The 13,470-nt window shown below is 50.6% G+C and overlaps 2 protein-coding genes across 5 annotated transcripts in view; one reads left to right on the forward strand and one right to left on the reverse strand.

Annotated features, from left to right (window-relative positions):
* The window catches only part of RAB37 (RAB37, member RAS oncogene family), a 72,458-nt gene that overhangs the window by 15,420 nt on the left and 43,568 nt on the right, over positions 1-13,470 (forward strand). The gene's annotated exons all lie outside the window — the stretch shown is intronic.
* The window catches only part of CD300LF (CD300 molecule like family member f), a 29,254-nt gene continuing 21,745 nt past the window's right edge, over positions 5,962-13,470 (reverse strand). For 2 of the 3 annotated variants that reach the window (XM_058284675.1, XM_004463811.4), the window contains 5 exons: positions 12,518-12,638; positions 9,232-9,344; positions 7,621-7,643; positions 7,243-7,389; positions 5,962-6,789 (listed from right to left, as the gene is read on the reverse strand). In XM_058284675.1, the coding sequence (XP_058140658.1) occupies positions 6,634-6,789; positions 7,243-7,389; positions 7,621-7,643; positions 9,232-9,344; positions 12,518-12,638 (560 nt within the window). In that variant the 3' untranslated portion in view covers positions 5,962-6,633. The remainder of the gene's footprint in view (positions 6,790-7,242; positions 7,390-7,620; positions 7,644-9,231; positions 9,345-12,517; positions 12,639-13,470) is intronic. The other variant, XM_058284676.1, reaches the window with a different exon arrangement.

Here is a 13,470-nt window from a genome sequence, read left to right on the forward strand (position 1 = left end):
GACAAATAATGTTAAAATAAGAAGAGTCATACCCACTTGTAGTTTAGGACAGAGGGGTGCATAATGCAGACTAGCTAGCTCATTTGATGGTTTGCTCATTAACATCATGAAGGCAAGGAGAATGGGCTGGGACTGCGAAGGACCCCTAGAGCTGCCTTATGCCAGCATACCCCTCCTTGGAAGAAAAAGAAAAAGCAAATGCTGAGCTGCATGGCTTCAGTGGTGTTGGTAATACTCCATCCTTTCACAGGATGGTGGGCTCTGGGTATTTGTTTTATTATTATCCTTCATAATATATATACACCCATTAGGTGAACATATACTGCCCATCAAGTACGATTTAGAATGAAAAATGAGCTGGTAAATGATAGGATTGGGAATAGCTGGGATGGAGGCACAGAGGAGAGGGAGGGTGCTGGGGGAGGATGAGAGAGGCCGCTTTGTCCTGCAGGAGCCTGCAGGGAACCGAAGAGAAGACTTTGCTCAGCTAAGGGCAGCCTTTCTGCCCCCAAAGGGTGCAGGAGCCTGCTCTTTCTGCCTCGCCCTGGGGCGCAGGGTCCTTCCCCTTCCCTGCCCAGCACGTCCCCCAGGGGTGTCTTCAGGAAACAAACAACTCGGTCACCCTTGCTTGATGCAAGAACTGCAAACTGCCCCGGCAGGGCCACGTGAGGACGTGGTCATGGGGGGCTGGTTTGGGGAGGGGTTTATGCTGGGGTCAAGGGGAAGGGACAGGTGTAGAGTCGGGGTGGTGACCTTTGTCAGCGTCCTGAAAACTGGGACCACTAGAGGCCTTTGGGGGCAGGTTTGGCAACACCAGCTGGGCGGGAGCAGGGGAGATCCAGGTGTAGGGACCGGCTTGAACCAGATCCACGGCTGCCAATTCCTAGTCCATCTCATAAAATCTTAACCAGTTGGTAGGAAATCACACACACACAACTTGATTATAGGTTGGCGTAGACTAACCAACTGTCCTTTCTTGGGGACCACTGTTATTCTGGGACGTGGGTACTCAAAAGGCCTTTCTTTCATGAAATGATGGTGATAATAGTTTAGTAGAACCCTTCTTAAGCAGTCTGTCACCTAATCGGCTCACTAGGTCAGCCCACACCCGTCAGCTTCTTGGTCAGAACTGACGTCAGGCCCCCTGCACGCTGAATGCTCACAGCTGGCGGCTCTTCTCCAGAAGGCCCACTCACTCCTGTCTCACCCACTGAGGTGCACAATTACCAAGTATCAGTTGTGTTTGTCCCAAGCTGGTTTACACTGGCTGTATGTGTTAATTATAATTATGTCACTTAATTAATTCATCCACACTCTAATATATTCAGAGTGCGAGCAGAAAAATTATTGAAATGAAATAAGAATATAAACAGACAGAGAACTGCTATTTCTACAAAAATGAAATTGAATGCTTTGGAAAGACTCAATAAAAGCAGCTTATTTATAAAAATTGCTGTCAAATTAAGGAATGGTTGGAAGCAGATTTGGCTCAATGAGTAGAGCATCTGTCTACCACATGGGAGATCCAGGGTTCAAACCCAGGGCCTCCTGACCCATATGGAGCTGGCCCACACGCAGTGCTGATGCACACAAGGAGTGCCTTGCCATGCAGGGGTATCCCCAATGTAGGGAAACCTCACGCACAAGGAGTGCACCCCATAAGGAGAGTCGCTCAGGCACAAAAAGCACAGCCTGCCCAGGAGAGGCACCGCACACACAGAGAGCTGATGCAGCAAGATAATGCAACAAAAAGAGACACAGATTCCTGGTGCTGCAAAAATATAAGTGGACACAGATGAACATACAGTTAATGGACACAGAGAGCAGACAACTGTGAGGGGGGGGCCAGGAAGGGGATAGAAATAAATAATAAATAGATCTTTTTAAAAAACTTTAGGAGTGGTTGAGACAACTGTAAAAGATTGGAAGGAAAATCATAAATTTTGAGAGGGACAAAATCTGAGCGGGATTGTGCAATCAGATTGCTTCATAATCGTCTAGAATTTCTTGCTTCATTATAAAGAAACTGGAATGGGAACTTCAGGACAGAACAACGTGTGTGAGTTTTGTGCAGGAAAGGCAGTGAGCACTTTCATTCAGCAGAGAATGAAAAGCAGAGAAAGGGCCTTAAGTCTGTATCAGGGAAGCGGACCTGGCTCAACTGATAGAGCATCCACCTACCATATGGAGGGTCCAGGGTTCTATATCCAAGGCCTCCTGACCCATGTGGTGAGCTGGCCCATGCCCAGAGCTGATTCACACAAGGAATGCCATACCATGCAGGGGTGTCCCCGCATAGGGGAGCCCCACACACAAGGAATGCATCTGGCAAGAAGAGCCGCCCTGCGTGACAAATGCGCAGCCCACCCAGGAGTGGCACCGCACAGAGAGCTGACACAGCAAGATGACGCAACAAAAAGAGATGCAGTTTCCCAGTGCCACTGATAATATAGGCAGCCACAGAAGAACACACAGCGAATGGATACAAAGAGCAGACAACGGGGGGAAGGGAAGAGAAATAAATAAAATAAATCTTTAAAAAAAAAAAGTCTATCTCAAAACATTAGCAAACATCTACACATTCAGGTATTTTGAGTCAAAGTAACACATTTAATGTACCTTTTTATGATTCCCTGATTTAACTAACGGTTTCAATGAACTCATCAGTTACCAATTCCAGATACATTGGGTAAGAATGCACTTACTTGGTAAATAAAAGGCTAACTACTATATCAGTTCCTCCTAATCTAAAAAATGTATTGGTACATGAAATCAACTGGTGCTGGCAGTCTGTCCCTTCTGAGCCTGAGTGGTTAAAAACACTATTTTTCAAGGTGTCAGGCAAAGGTAGCTTTTAGCCTCACCTCAATCCCACATTTATCTTAACCATGTCTTCCAAAGGTTACCAGTCCAGTATTTTTATGTCCCTCCACTGACTCTCCACTGACAGAAGGCTCTGTCTCCTAAAAGCCAATAATATTCACATAGCTCTCAAAAAGAGACCATCCAAACCCTAAAATAATTTTAAGTGGAATCTTTAAATATTAATAATTCGAAAACCAAAGGAGGGAATCCCTAGCAATGTCAGATGAGCTATAAATCATTAGTCATTCAATCAGAGCCGCGTGGTTAAATGTCGTTTGTTTCAGCAAAATACTTTTCTGGAAATCGTACAGCAATATGGTAAATGCCTCCTTTGATCAGACCAGAGGAGTCAGCTTTGAGCTCTCCCTCCGTCTTCCTCTTTCTCTCTCTCAAGGTGCAAGTCCAGCATCCAAAATCTGCCTTGGCAAAGTCTATGGAGCAGCTGGATATGGCTGAGACAATAGCCATACACAAATCTGTAATGTTATAAAGCAATTTCCTTTCAAGCTCTTGTGCCTACCTTTCCCCCATTCTTGCCCGCTTCCTCAGCACCCCCAAAACTCATTCAGGCTTGACCAAGTTGAGCTGAATGACAGGCCACAAACCCTAAAGAACCTGCCTCCAGCAGTACCGCCAGGGTCAGCCGCTCTGTCCAGCTTTGGAATTGTCTGAACTGTGGCTTCACAAACGTCACAGGCTGCCCAACTCCATCTCTGAGGACATGAAAAGGGAAAAGGTCTGCGTTCGCACAGCCACCAATTTAGGTGGCTGGATTTTGGGTAAAAACATTATATCCAACAACATACCTTGTTTTGCAGACGCCTTTTTAAAAGCTTGACTAAGGTAATTAAAAGTGGTCCGAGTGAATGAGTCTTTCTGCACTGCTTTGCCTTTTGTTTTCAGTTCAGCCGGGCTGTCAGAACCTTCCACGGTCAGCCCATGCCTGCTGTCCAGATAAAGGCGGAAGCAGCCAGACTCCCCTAGCCATGCCAAACTGAGTTAAATTCTAGTCTTCCTGTGTTTCTAGATTTGCATTAGACATTTCTTGGTGGTGATCTTCATTAGTCTCTGTGGCAGTATATTAGCAGAAAAGATAAGCTTCTTACTATTCAATGTAAGTATGTACTTATAAATTCTGTTTGGTGCTAGCTGCTTAAAATCTCAGAAATAAACCCTTTGTGCATAATAGTTAAAAGGGCAGTGATGTACTGCTCCAAGACTTTATGTTATGACTTTTATTCTTCTGTTTCAACCCTCAGTTTGCTCTGTTTTTAACTTTTCTATTTAAAGATCTCTCTGTAGTCACTTCTTGCTCTGTAAATCTTCAAGCAATCTGGGTCAAAAATAGTTTCACTCTAACCTGACCAGCTTGTACGAACAGCTCAAGATGTAATTTAAGCCTGCTTTGGCTTGCAAATTCCCCCAGGGTGGAAAAGCTGTTGGGATTCCAGGGAATCATCTCTGGGAGCTTGGGAGCAGGAGCAGAGAGCATGCTGGGATATCCATCCACCACAGCCACCTCCCCCAGCTCTGCTCGGGGTGTTCAGAGGTAAGGGGAGTCAGGCAACCCCCAAGACACACTGATGACGACCCATTAAACACTTCTCTGCTGGTCCCTTGTCATTTCTTTCCAAATCATGATGCCTTTCCCTGACACTTCATCCTCAGCCCCCACCAACATAGAGCTAAGTGAAGTCATAGCCCTTTGTCCCCAGTCAGGAGGAAATCATTGCTCCTCGCCTTTCCTGATTTTCAGGATGGGAGAGAGAAGTGTCTGGGAAGCCGACTCTGAAATTCCTTGGGTTGCTTGGCCCTGTTTAAGGAGGGTGTACTCAGTCTTCTCCACTCCTAAGAGCTTGCCCTGTGTTCCCAAGTCTGAATCATCTGTGTCATTTATTCATTCGTTCAAAGAATGAACATTTGAGAACCCACCACTTACCAGGCACTAATGCAGGCATGGGGGATACAGCAACAAACTAAGGAAAGCCCCCACCTTCAGCATAAAATCCTAGTGGACAGGGGATAAACAATAAACCCGGGTGCCAACAAATAACTAATTTCACTAAGTATTGAAGGCAAGGAAAGAACTAGAACAACTCAGTGCAGCAGAGAGAAATTGGAAGTGGGCTGTAATTAGAACTCGAGGGGCTACTGCCATTAAGGTGATCAGGGAAGTCTCTCAGAGAGGAGACTTTTGAACTGAGATACAGTGACGGAAAGAAGCTAAATGGTCATGGGATCTGCAGGAAGAACATTCCAGAAAGAAGAGCAAATGCCAACACCCTGGGAAGGGAGCAAGCCTTATCTTGTTAGAAGGACAGAGGCAAGGCCAGTGTAGATGGAGCAGATGAAAAGAGAGGGAGACCCTGGAAATGGGGTCAAAATGGTGGATAGGGACCCATGGGTCATTTAGGGCCTCGTGAGCCTTGGAAGGAAACTACTGGAAGCAGGGAGTGATCAGCTCCATGCTTTAAAAAGATCACTCTGGGGACTGGATGTGGCTCAAGTGGTTGAGCGCTTGCTTCTCACACGGGAGGTGCCGGGTTCGGCTTCCAATGCCTCCTAAAATAAAGAATAAATAAATAATCCCTCTGGCTGCTGTGAGGAGAATGGACTGAGGGGCAGAGAATGAAAGCAGGGGGACCAGTTGGGGGGTCTGATGGTTACTTGGACTGGTTTGGAACCATGGAGACAATACAGCAGCGTCGTATTCAGGCTATGTTCTGGAGGCAGAGCTGCCAGGATTCTAGAATAAAGACAGCAAGTCCAGCATCCGGAAATACCACTGACTGTCCCTGTGCAAGTAGCTGTGCAAGTTTGTGCACCCACATGCAATCCTCCTTCTGCACATGGTGCAGGGTAGTGGCCCAGACTCCAGATTCTGGAGTCAAAACTCCCATGCTCAAATCCCAACTCACCCACTTGCTAGGAATAAAACTTGGTTCAAGTTACTGAACCTCTCTGTGCCTCAGGCCCCTGTGGGGTTGTTGTAAGAATTAAGTTAGTTACTACATGTGACATGCTTAGGGAAGAGTGTGCCTGCTCCACAGCGTATGAGTCTCCTGCAGCTGCTGTAACAAATGAACACAAATGATGTGGCATGAAACAGCACAGGTTTATTCTCCTATGGTTCTGGAAGCCAGCAGTCCAAAATCAGTCTCATGGGGCTAAAGTCAAGGTATCAGCAGGGCTGGTTCCTTTTGAAGGCTCCAGGGGAGAATCTGCCCAGCCTTTTCCAGCCTCTAAGGCTGCAGTGCCCTGCGTCCTGGCTGCATCACTCCAGCCTCTGCTTAGGCCTTCTTCTCTTCAGACCTTCTCGCCTCCCTCTTGTAAGGACCCTGTGATTACATTTATGGCCCACCCAGATAATCTCCCCATCTCAAGATCCTTAACTTAATCACATCTCCCAAGTCCCTTTTGCTTTATGGAATTAGCTATCCCATCGTACACAGTAAGCAATAAATAAAGGTTAACTACTATTATTATCATTATTACTATTCCCATGGCAGCCCCAGAGCATCTCTCTAGCTCCCTCCCCAGCTGTGTGGGAGAAGAGGCGAGGTGGAGAGACCCTTGTTCTAACTGCCAGAAGCCCTGAGTCTGGGTCCCAGGCCCGAGCCCGAGCTGGGGACACTACCGGCTGGACCAGGCAAAGGTCTCAAGTCACCGGCTGGTCGTGGTGAGGGGCTGGGGGCAGAAGGCGGACGAGGCAGGAACATGTGAGCCACAGGCCTGGGGGAGGTCCGAGAGGGAGGCCCGGAGCGCTGGCTAATGCTTCCTGATGGTGCTGTACTCCGTGGACTCCTTGTGGTGATGGGTGGGACCCTGGGCCGGGAAGGGACCCGTGTTGCCGTAGGTGGGTTCTTGGTAGGAGGTGTCCAAACACAGGGCAGCGTAGGAAACTTCCTCCTCCGGAAGGGAAGCCTGCAATAGGGTGGTGCAGGGTCAGAGAGGCAGGAGGCTACCCAGCGGGCAGAGGGGTCCTTGCTTGAGGCTGGAGGATCTAGAGGGTCCCAGACAGACCCGCCCCTTCTGCAATCGACTCCCAAGCCCCCCAGCTGCCCCTTCCCCACCCCACCCAACACGCCAAGCACCAGCCTTCGCAGAAGAGGCTCTGCCTTAACTCTGCCACCAGGATGGCCCTCGTGGCGCAGCACCCCGGGCCACCCTGCTTCTTAGTCTCCCAGGTCTCTGAGTGTCTGGCACCTGCTACCTAGACATTTCCAGAAGCCCGGGGAAGGACCTCAGGCAAGTGCTGCAGTGACTGCAGCTCTGCCTGGCTCCTGACCCCCTCGGCTGTACCCCAAAGGGAGGAGACGTCCCTCCTACAGGGTGCAACGGCAGGCTCTGGCTGGGAGACCCCCCGCAAGTACACACCATGGTGACATAGTCCACTTCTGCCTGGTCAGCCCGGACAGAGGGGGACTTGGTGGAGGCCTTTTTCCGGGAGGAGGCCCTGGAGGTTCCCGACTGCTGCAGGGTCAGGTTGGCGTAACAGGAGTCGCCCTCCAGGACCTGGAGCACCTGGGAGAGGAAGCACAGGGCGGGAGGCACCAGCCTCCTCCAGGCCGCACTGCCCTCCTGGGTCCCCTCTCCTGGGTCCCTCCGCACCGCCCACTTCCCAGTCGTCCGCCTGACCCTGCCCGCGCTCCTCCCTCTGATTATTTCCACCAACCCCTCTCCAATCCCCCCAGGGAGCTGGGCCTGGGCAAAGGGACACGGTTCTCTCCAGCCTGGCCTGGGGGACCCTCTTACCTGCTCTGAGGGTGTCCCCGCAGCTAAAAGACAAAAACAATCCCAAGTCAGAAAGCCCAGCCCCAAGATCCCAGAGGCTTCCAGGCCTGGATGAAAGCAACGCAGGAGAACGGAAGCGCATTCAGTGACACAGAGAGGAGCCTGCTCCGCACTGCCTCCTACGTGACCTCAGTCACTTGACCTCTCTGGGCTTCCATTTCTCCCCCTGAAAACTAAGGAGCCTTTGCCCCACCTGCTCCCCACATCGCAGACCACACGACCAATTGAGGGTGCAGCCTGGCTGGCCTGTGGCTCCTCTGGGATTGTTTCCTTCTATGGAAACCCAGGCCCGGCCTGGAACTTCTGCCACAGCTCTGCCTGGAGCTCCCCCGTCCCTCTACTGGCTTCATCCTCCAGGAGCCAACCCGGAGTCCTTCCTCCCTTCCCCAGCCACCCAAGGGTCTAGTCCGTCCTGCCCCGGCTCCCATGGCACTTGACTTATGGCGGTCCCATGGCCGTCATCCCACCGGATGCTAGTCAGTCTTCAGGTAGGCTGTGAGCTGCCGGGCGGCTGGACATCCCTCCGCGCGGCCCCAGGGCTTGGCTGTGCCTGGCACGTGGTGCTCAGCCAGGAAAGCCTTCTGCGGGGGCACGAGCCAGGCAGCAAGTGCGGGCCACTCTCCAGGGGCTTGCTGGGTCCTGCACTTCTCCACCTCCTCTGGCCCTTCCTCTGCCACCCCCAAGATCCCCTGCTTTGGGGACAAGAAAGAAACAAGAGGTGTTTCCTCCTCATTTTTAGTTTCAAAAGTCTAGAGAGCGAGGAGAACGGAGATTTAGGACTCGGGTCGCAGACATTCTATTTGGGAGAAAAAGTGATGCCCGAGCGTCAGGCTCCATCTCCCAGACCAAGACCTCCCTAGGCTGTGGGGAGGGGGCAGAGCTGGAGAGACACCCACTGAGATGCCCCTGGGTTCTGGGAATGTGAGAGTCGGGCAGTCGTGAGAATGCGGAAGTGAGCCCAGACAGGAAAGGGTTAGGTCGCAACCAAACCCTGTGATTGCAGCATGCAGGCCCGGGAGTCAGGCGGCTCCTCCCCAACAAGCAAGTAGGTCAGCCTGGGAAACCACTGCAGCAGCAGGAGGAGCGAAAGCAGAGGGCGCAAGCAAACTTTCTGCTCAAACCCAGAGGACTGCGGGTGCGTGGGTGCGTGTGCACGCATGCACAGGTACATGTGTGTGCACACAATGTGTGTGCATGTACATCTACACGTGTGTGTACATGCATGTGCTTGCAAGTGTGTGTGTGTCACCTTGCCCCGCGTCAGTCCTGTACCTCCTTGGCAACTACCCAGATTCTACCCAAGCGTCTGGGCACCCTCCTGCCTGCCTAAGGCAATTGCCCCTTCTAACACCAGAACCTGAAAGGGGAAAAAGAGAAGGAGGTGGGGGAGAGAAAAGGCAGTGCTGTGCAGGGCAAGCAGCTAGTCCCCAAACCTCTCAGGGCTCACCTGCAAGCCCCAGGCCTTCCCCCACCCTCGGATGCCAGCTGCCAGCAGCCTATGGACAGGGCCCCCTCCAGACAATGCCAGCCCCCCACGCTTCTACCCAGCCCAGCTCAACCAGGTCCTCTCACCTTTCTTCTGTCGCTTCAATATCCTCCAAGCCAGGAAGGAGGCTGCCACCAAGAGAAGCAGCAGCACGGCAAAGATGAGGGGAAGGAGGGTGCTGAGAGTCATGCGGCCGAGACTGCAAAAGAGGAGGCCTCTGCACTCAGACTCACCTCCCACTTCCGGGTCCCATCCCACCTGGTGGCAGGGGAGGACCATACACGTTATAACCCGCAGGTCTGTGGTTTCCAGACTGGGAACCCCCACTCCTGGGGGCCCTCAAAGATGGTTAAAAAGGAGAAGAGGCTGCCACAAGGCAGCTTCGATGTGTCTAGAAGCCTAATAGAAGGTCTCCCTGCTTCTACACGCCCCCTCCTGTGAGCACCCATCAACCCAGGAGCCAGAGGGATTCTCCCATCAAAAGCCAGAGCACTTTGCTTCTCTGCTCAAACCCCACAGCAGCCCCCATTCCATCCCCAGAAAAGCCCAAGGCTGACCATGGTCTCCACTCTCCACATCATTCTTCTTCCTCATCTCTTTCTACTTTCACTCTCGTTTGCTCTACTCCAGCCACACTAGCCTTCCTGCTGCCCCTGAAATAGTCCAGGCTCTCACCCTAGGACCTCTGTTCCAGCTGCCCTTTCCTCCCAGATGCTACTCCCTCCAGATCCCTGCTCGACTCACCCCTCACCTCCTCAAGTCTTCGATGAGGCCAACCCTGATTGCCCTATTTCATTTTGCAACCTACACTCTCGATCACTCGTACCCTGCTCTGCTCTCCTTTCCTTCACCATTGCATTTATCACCTCCTAAAAGAGGATTTGTTACGAGTTCATTATGCTCATTGTTAGCCTCTCTCTCTTTCTGGAATGGAAGCAGTATGGAAGCAAGGATCTTGGTTTGCTATGTTCATTAATGTTTCCCAGGACCCCAAACATAGTGTCAAGTGAATGAGTGAATGAATTTATCCTCCACGCAACTGCTTCAGCTAACCAAAATGTCAAAAGTAACCTAAGGCTGCAATGTCAATCTTTTCCTCCCAACTGGTTCTTCTCCAGTCCCTCCCCGGAACTCACATCCTTCCCATCATTGCCCTACTCTCTCCTCCCCTTCACAGCCAACTTCTTTCAAAGATATGTTTACACTCCTTACCCACTTGCTTCTCTCCTGTTCATGCCTCAAAACAGAGTCTGGCCTCTGCCCCTTCACTCCAAGGGCACCAGTTAGCTCCTTAGGGATAAACCCAATGGATGCAATCATTCTTCATCTTGCCTCACCTCCCTGAGAACCTGTTGGTCAAACCTCTATCTTTTTTTTTTTTTTAAAGATTTATTTATTTATTTAATTCCCCCCCCCCCCTCCCCTGGTTGTCTGTTCTTGGTGTCTATTTGCTGCGTCTTGTTTCTTTGTCCGCTTCTGTTGTCGTCAGCGGCACGGGAAGTGTGGGCGGCGCCATTCCTGGGCAGGCTGCTCTTTCTTTTCACGCTGGGCAGCTTTCCTCACGGGCGCACTCCTTGCGCGTGGGGCTCCCTCACGCCGGGGACACCCCTGTGTGGCACGGCACTCCTTGCGCGCATCAGCACTGCGCAAGGGCCAGCTACACACCAAACCTCTATCTTGAAAGCTCTTTCTTTGGATTCAAGACATAGCCCTGTCCTGGATCCCACCCCTTTCTCCACTCCCTCTTGATCTTCTTTGTAGGTTATTCTTCGAAATTTCCAGAGAATGGACTCCTTTGAGATCCACTCTTCACCTAATTCTCTTTCTCCAATACGTTCCCAATCATCTCTATCTTGCTGCCAAAGCTTCCATTTTCTGTATCTCCAGTCCAGATCATCTTCTGAGCTTCAAATCCATGTACTAACTACCTCCTGGACACCTCCATCTGGTTGGGCCCCAAGCACTTCAAACTCAAACACTTCAAACTCATCACCTTTCCCCAAAATCTGCTCTCCACACATTCCCTTTCTCATGCAATAGATCCTTCTACCCCAAATAAATACCCTTTATAAAAACCAACAGATTTCTGGTATTTTACATCAGCACCCCTTTGGCTGACTAATACAGGGCCTTTTGACCTCTTCGTATTTGCCGTATCTCTAGGCTTACCACTACCATAACCTCTTATTTGCTTAACCATCTCACTTACTGTCTGTAATTTCTGAGAGTAAGGACTATCCATATTCACAGAAATTTGTAGTATTCACAGAAATTTGTAGTATAAATCCATCCATCAATTAATTGTATCAACTCTTTTTTTGTTTTATTAATTATCTCAAAATTGTAAGTTCCTCGAAGGCAGAACCAAGTATGAGTGGTTGTTTAATAATTTTTTGTTATCATTCTAATTATAGGCTGTAAATGGTATTTACATATGGCTTTGGTTAATAAAATGAAGAAACTCCTTACCTATTACTTATTAAAAGCAGTTTGGTAGAAAAAAAGAACTTTCAAAACAGAGGTCAAATGGAAGAGGGGAAATAAATCAGGTCCCTGGTGAAAGAAAGATTGGGGGTCTCCTTACAGAGATTTTGTAGGGAGGGTAGTCTCAGCAATAAAAGACCTTGGCAAATCCAGAAACAAAGTCAAGAGAGCCAAGGAGAGTGAGAAGGGAGAAATGGAAAGGGGGCTCTCAGCTTCTCGTTTCAGTTTCATCCTTTGTAAAATGGGAACATTCACATCTGCCCTTTCCTCCTCACACAACTGTTTTAGGCAAGGTCAAAGAAAACAAAATAGTGGACAGGAAAGTCCTCTATGAGCTGTTGGATCTCTAAAGGCATGAGGAACCAACAGTATTACTGCTTTGGCCATAAGAGCTATTGTAGTTAGTAGGGGAGACAGAACTTGCCAGAGCCCTCCTTTTCCTCCCAGAAGTTGGACCGAAAGCCACCTGGCCCCATGCTCTCACCCACGCTGCCATAACAGAAGGCCTGCTTGCCTGTCTCCCATGCTAGTCTCTGACCTCCTGGAGGGAGGAGGGCAGACTCCACATCTTACATACGTATCCAGAGCTCAGCACAGGGCCTGCCCTGCAGAAGTTAACTCAATGAGTGGGATGAGTGAGTGAATGGATGAATCAACCCACCAACCAACCAGCCTACAAACTGCACTGAGCTCCAGGACGGAGGATCTATAGGGGTTAAAAGGACACAGCATGGCCTGAGAGCAAGTGGGAATGGTCCTCAGCCTCCTTACCCTCTCAAAGGAGCCAGAGGACTGGAGGCCAAGCTCTGGTCCTGGGACTGCAAAGCATTCCATTAGAAGGGTTGGGCCAAGTGGGACACAGGGGATTGCAGCATCTGATGGGCTTACCTGCCTCTGGCGCTGGGGCCGGTCATAGCAGGGGAGCCCGTGGTCTTCTCTGAGGTGGCTTGTGTTGTAAACGTGGTGGTGGTGGTGGTGGTGGAGGCAGTAGTCCACACTTTAGTTGGCGCTTGGCACACAAACCAGATCACATACCACTCTGCCTGCTGGCTCACCCCAGCCTCTGCACAGGGCTTAGCCTGAGGGTTTGGGGAGTGGGCTGCCCTGGCCTGAGGAGCCTGGAGCAGGACTATGGGGAGGGGCTGCAGCCTGGACCTCTCATACCTCCCTAGCCTCTTAGAGACTCGAGGGCCTCAGGGCCAGGTGGGGCTGGACCCACGTCCAGGGTGGGCATTAATCCTGGCCTGGGGGGGTCAGAGGGAGCCCAGGGAGAGCCTAGGACTAGGGCAGCTGGAGTTCAGGTCAACTTTAAACACTCCTGTTCTTTATGACAGTACTTCTACAGATGCCTCCTCCCCTCACCCCTGGGTTTTATTCATCCAGCAAGGACAGGGGCAGAGTGGGAGCTTGCACGGTGGTTAACATATACCCTAGCTATTTGACTTCTAAGGTCAGAGCCAGTCCTAAACAAAATCATAATATGCAGGAAGAGTCTGTATTTGGAGCAAGTTACTAAGCTTCTATCATGGGGTTACTATGCTCGGGACTGTCATGAGCATTAAACAAGATGACCTGCCCGCTGTGCTTTGAAGGCTGTAACGTGCCCCATAGGCTCCAGGTGTTGTGGGGGGGCCCTGCTGCCCCTGGTGCCCCCTTTGTTACTAGAGCCCCATGAACTTATGGTGCTTGTCTCAGGAGAAGCAGAGGCCAACAGATCAACTCATTCCAACCAAGACCTGGGGATCCCTGTGTTGACCCTCCCAGAAGCATTTCATCCTAGGACTTGGGAAGAGAAGACTGTTAAACCCAAATGCATAAATGACTCACAGTGGGATTTCAGG

This window comes from Dasypus novemcinctus, chromosome 21 (genome assembly GCF_030445035.2).
Source record: "Dasypus novemcinctus isolate mDasNov1 chromosome 21, mDasNov1.1.hap2, whole genome shotgun sequence".
Lineage (NCBI taxonomy): Eukaryota > Metazoa > Chordata > Mammalia > Cingulata > Dasypodidae > Dasypus > Dasypus novemcinctus.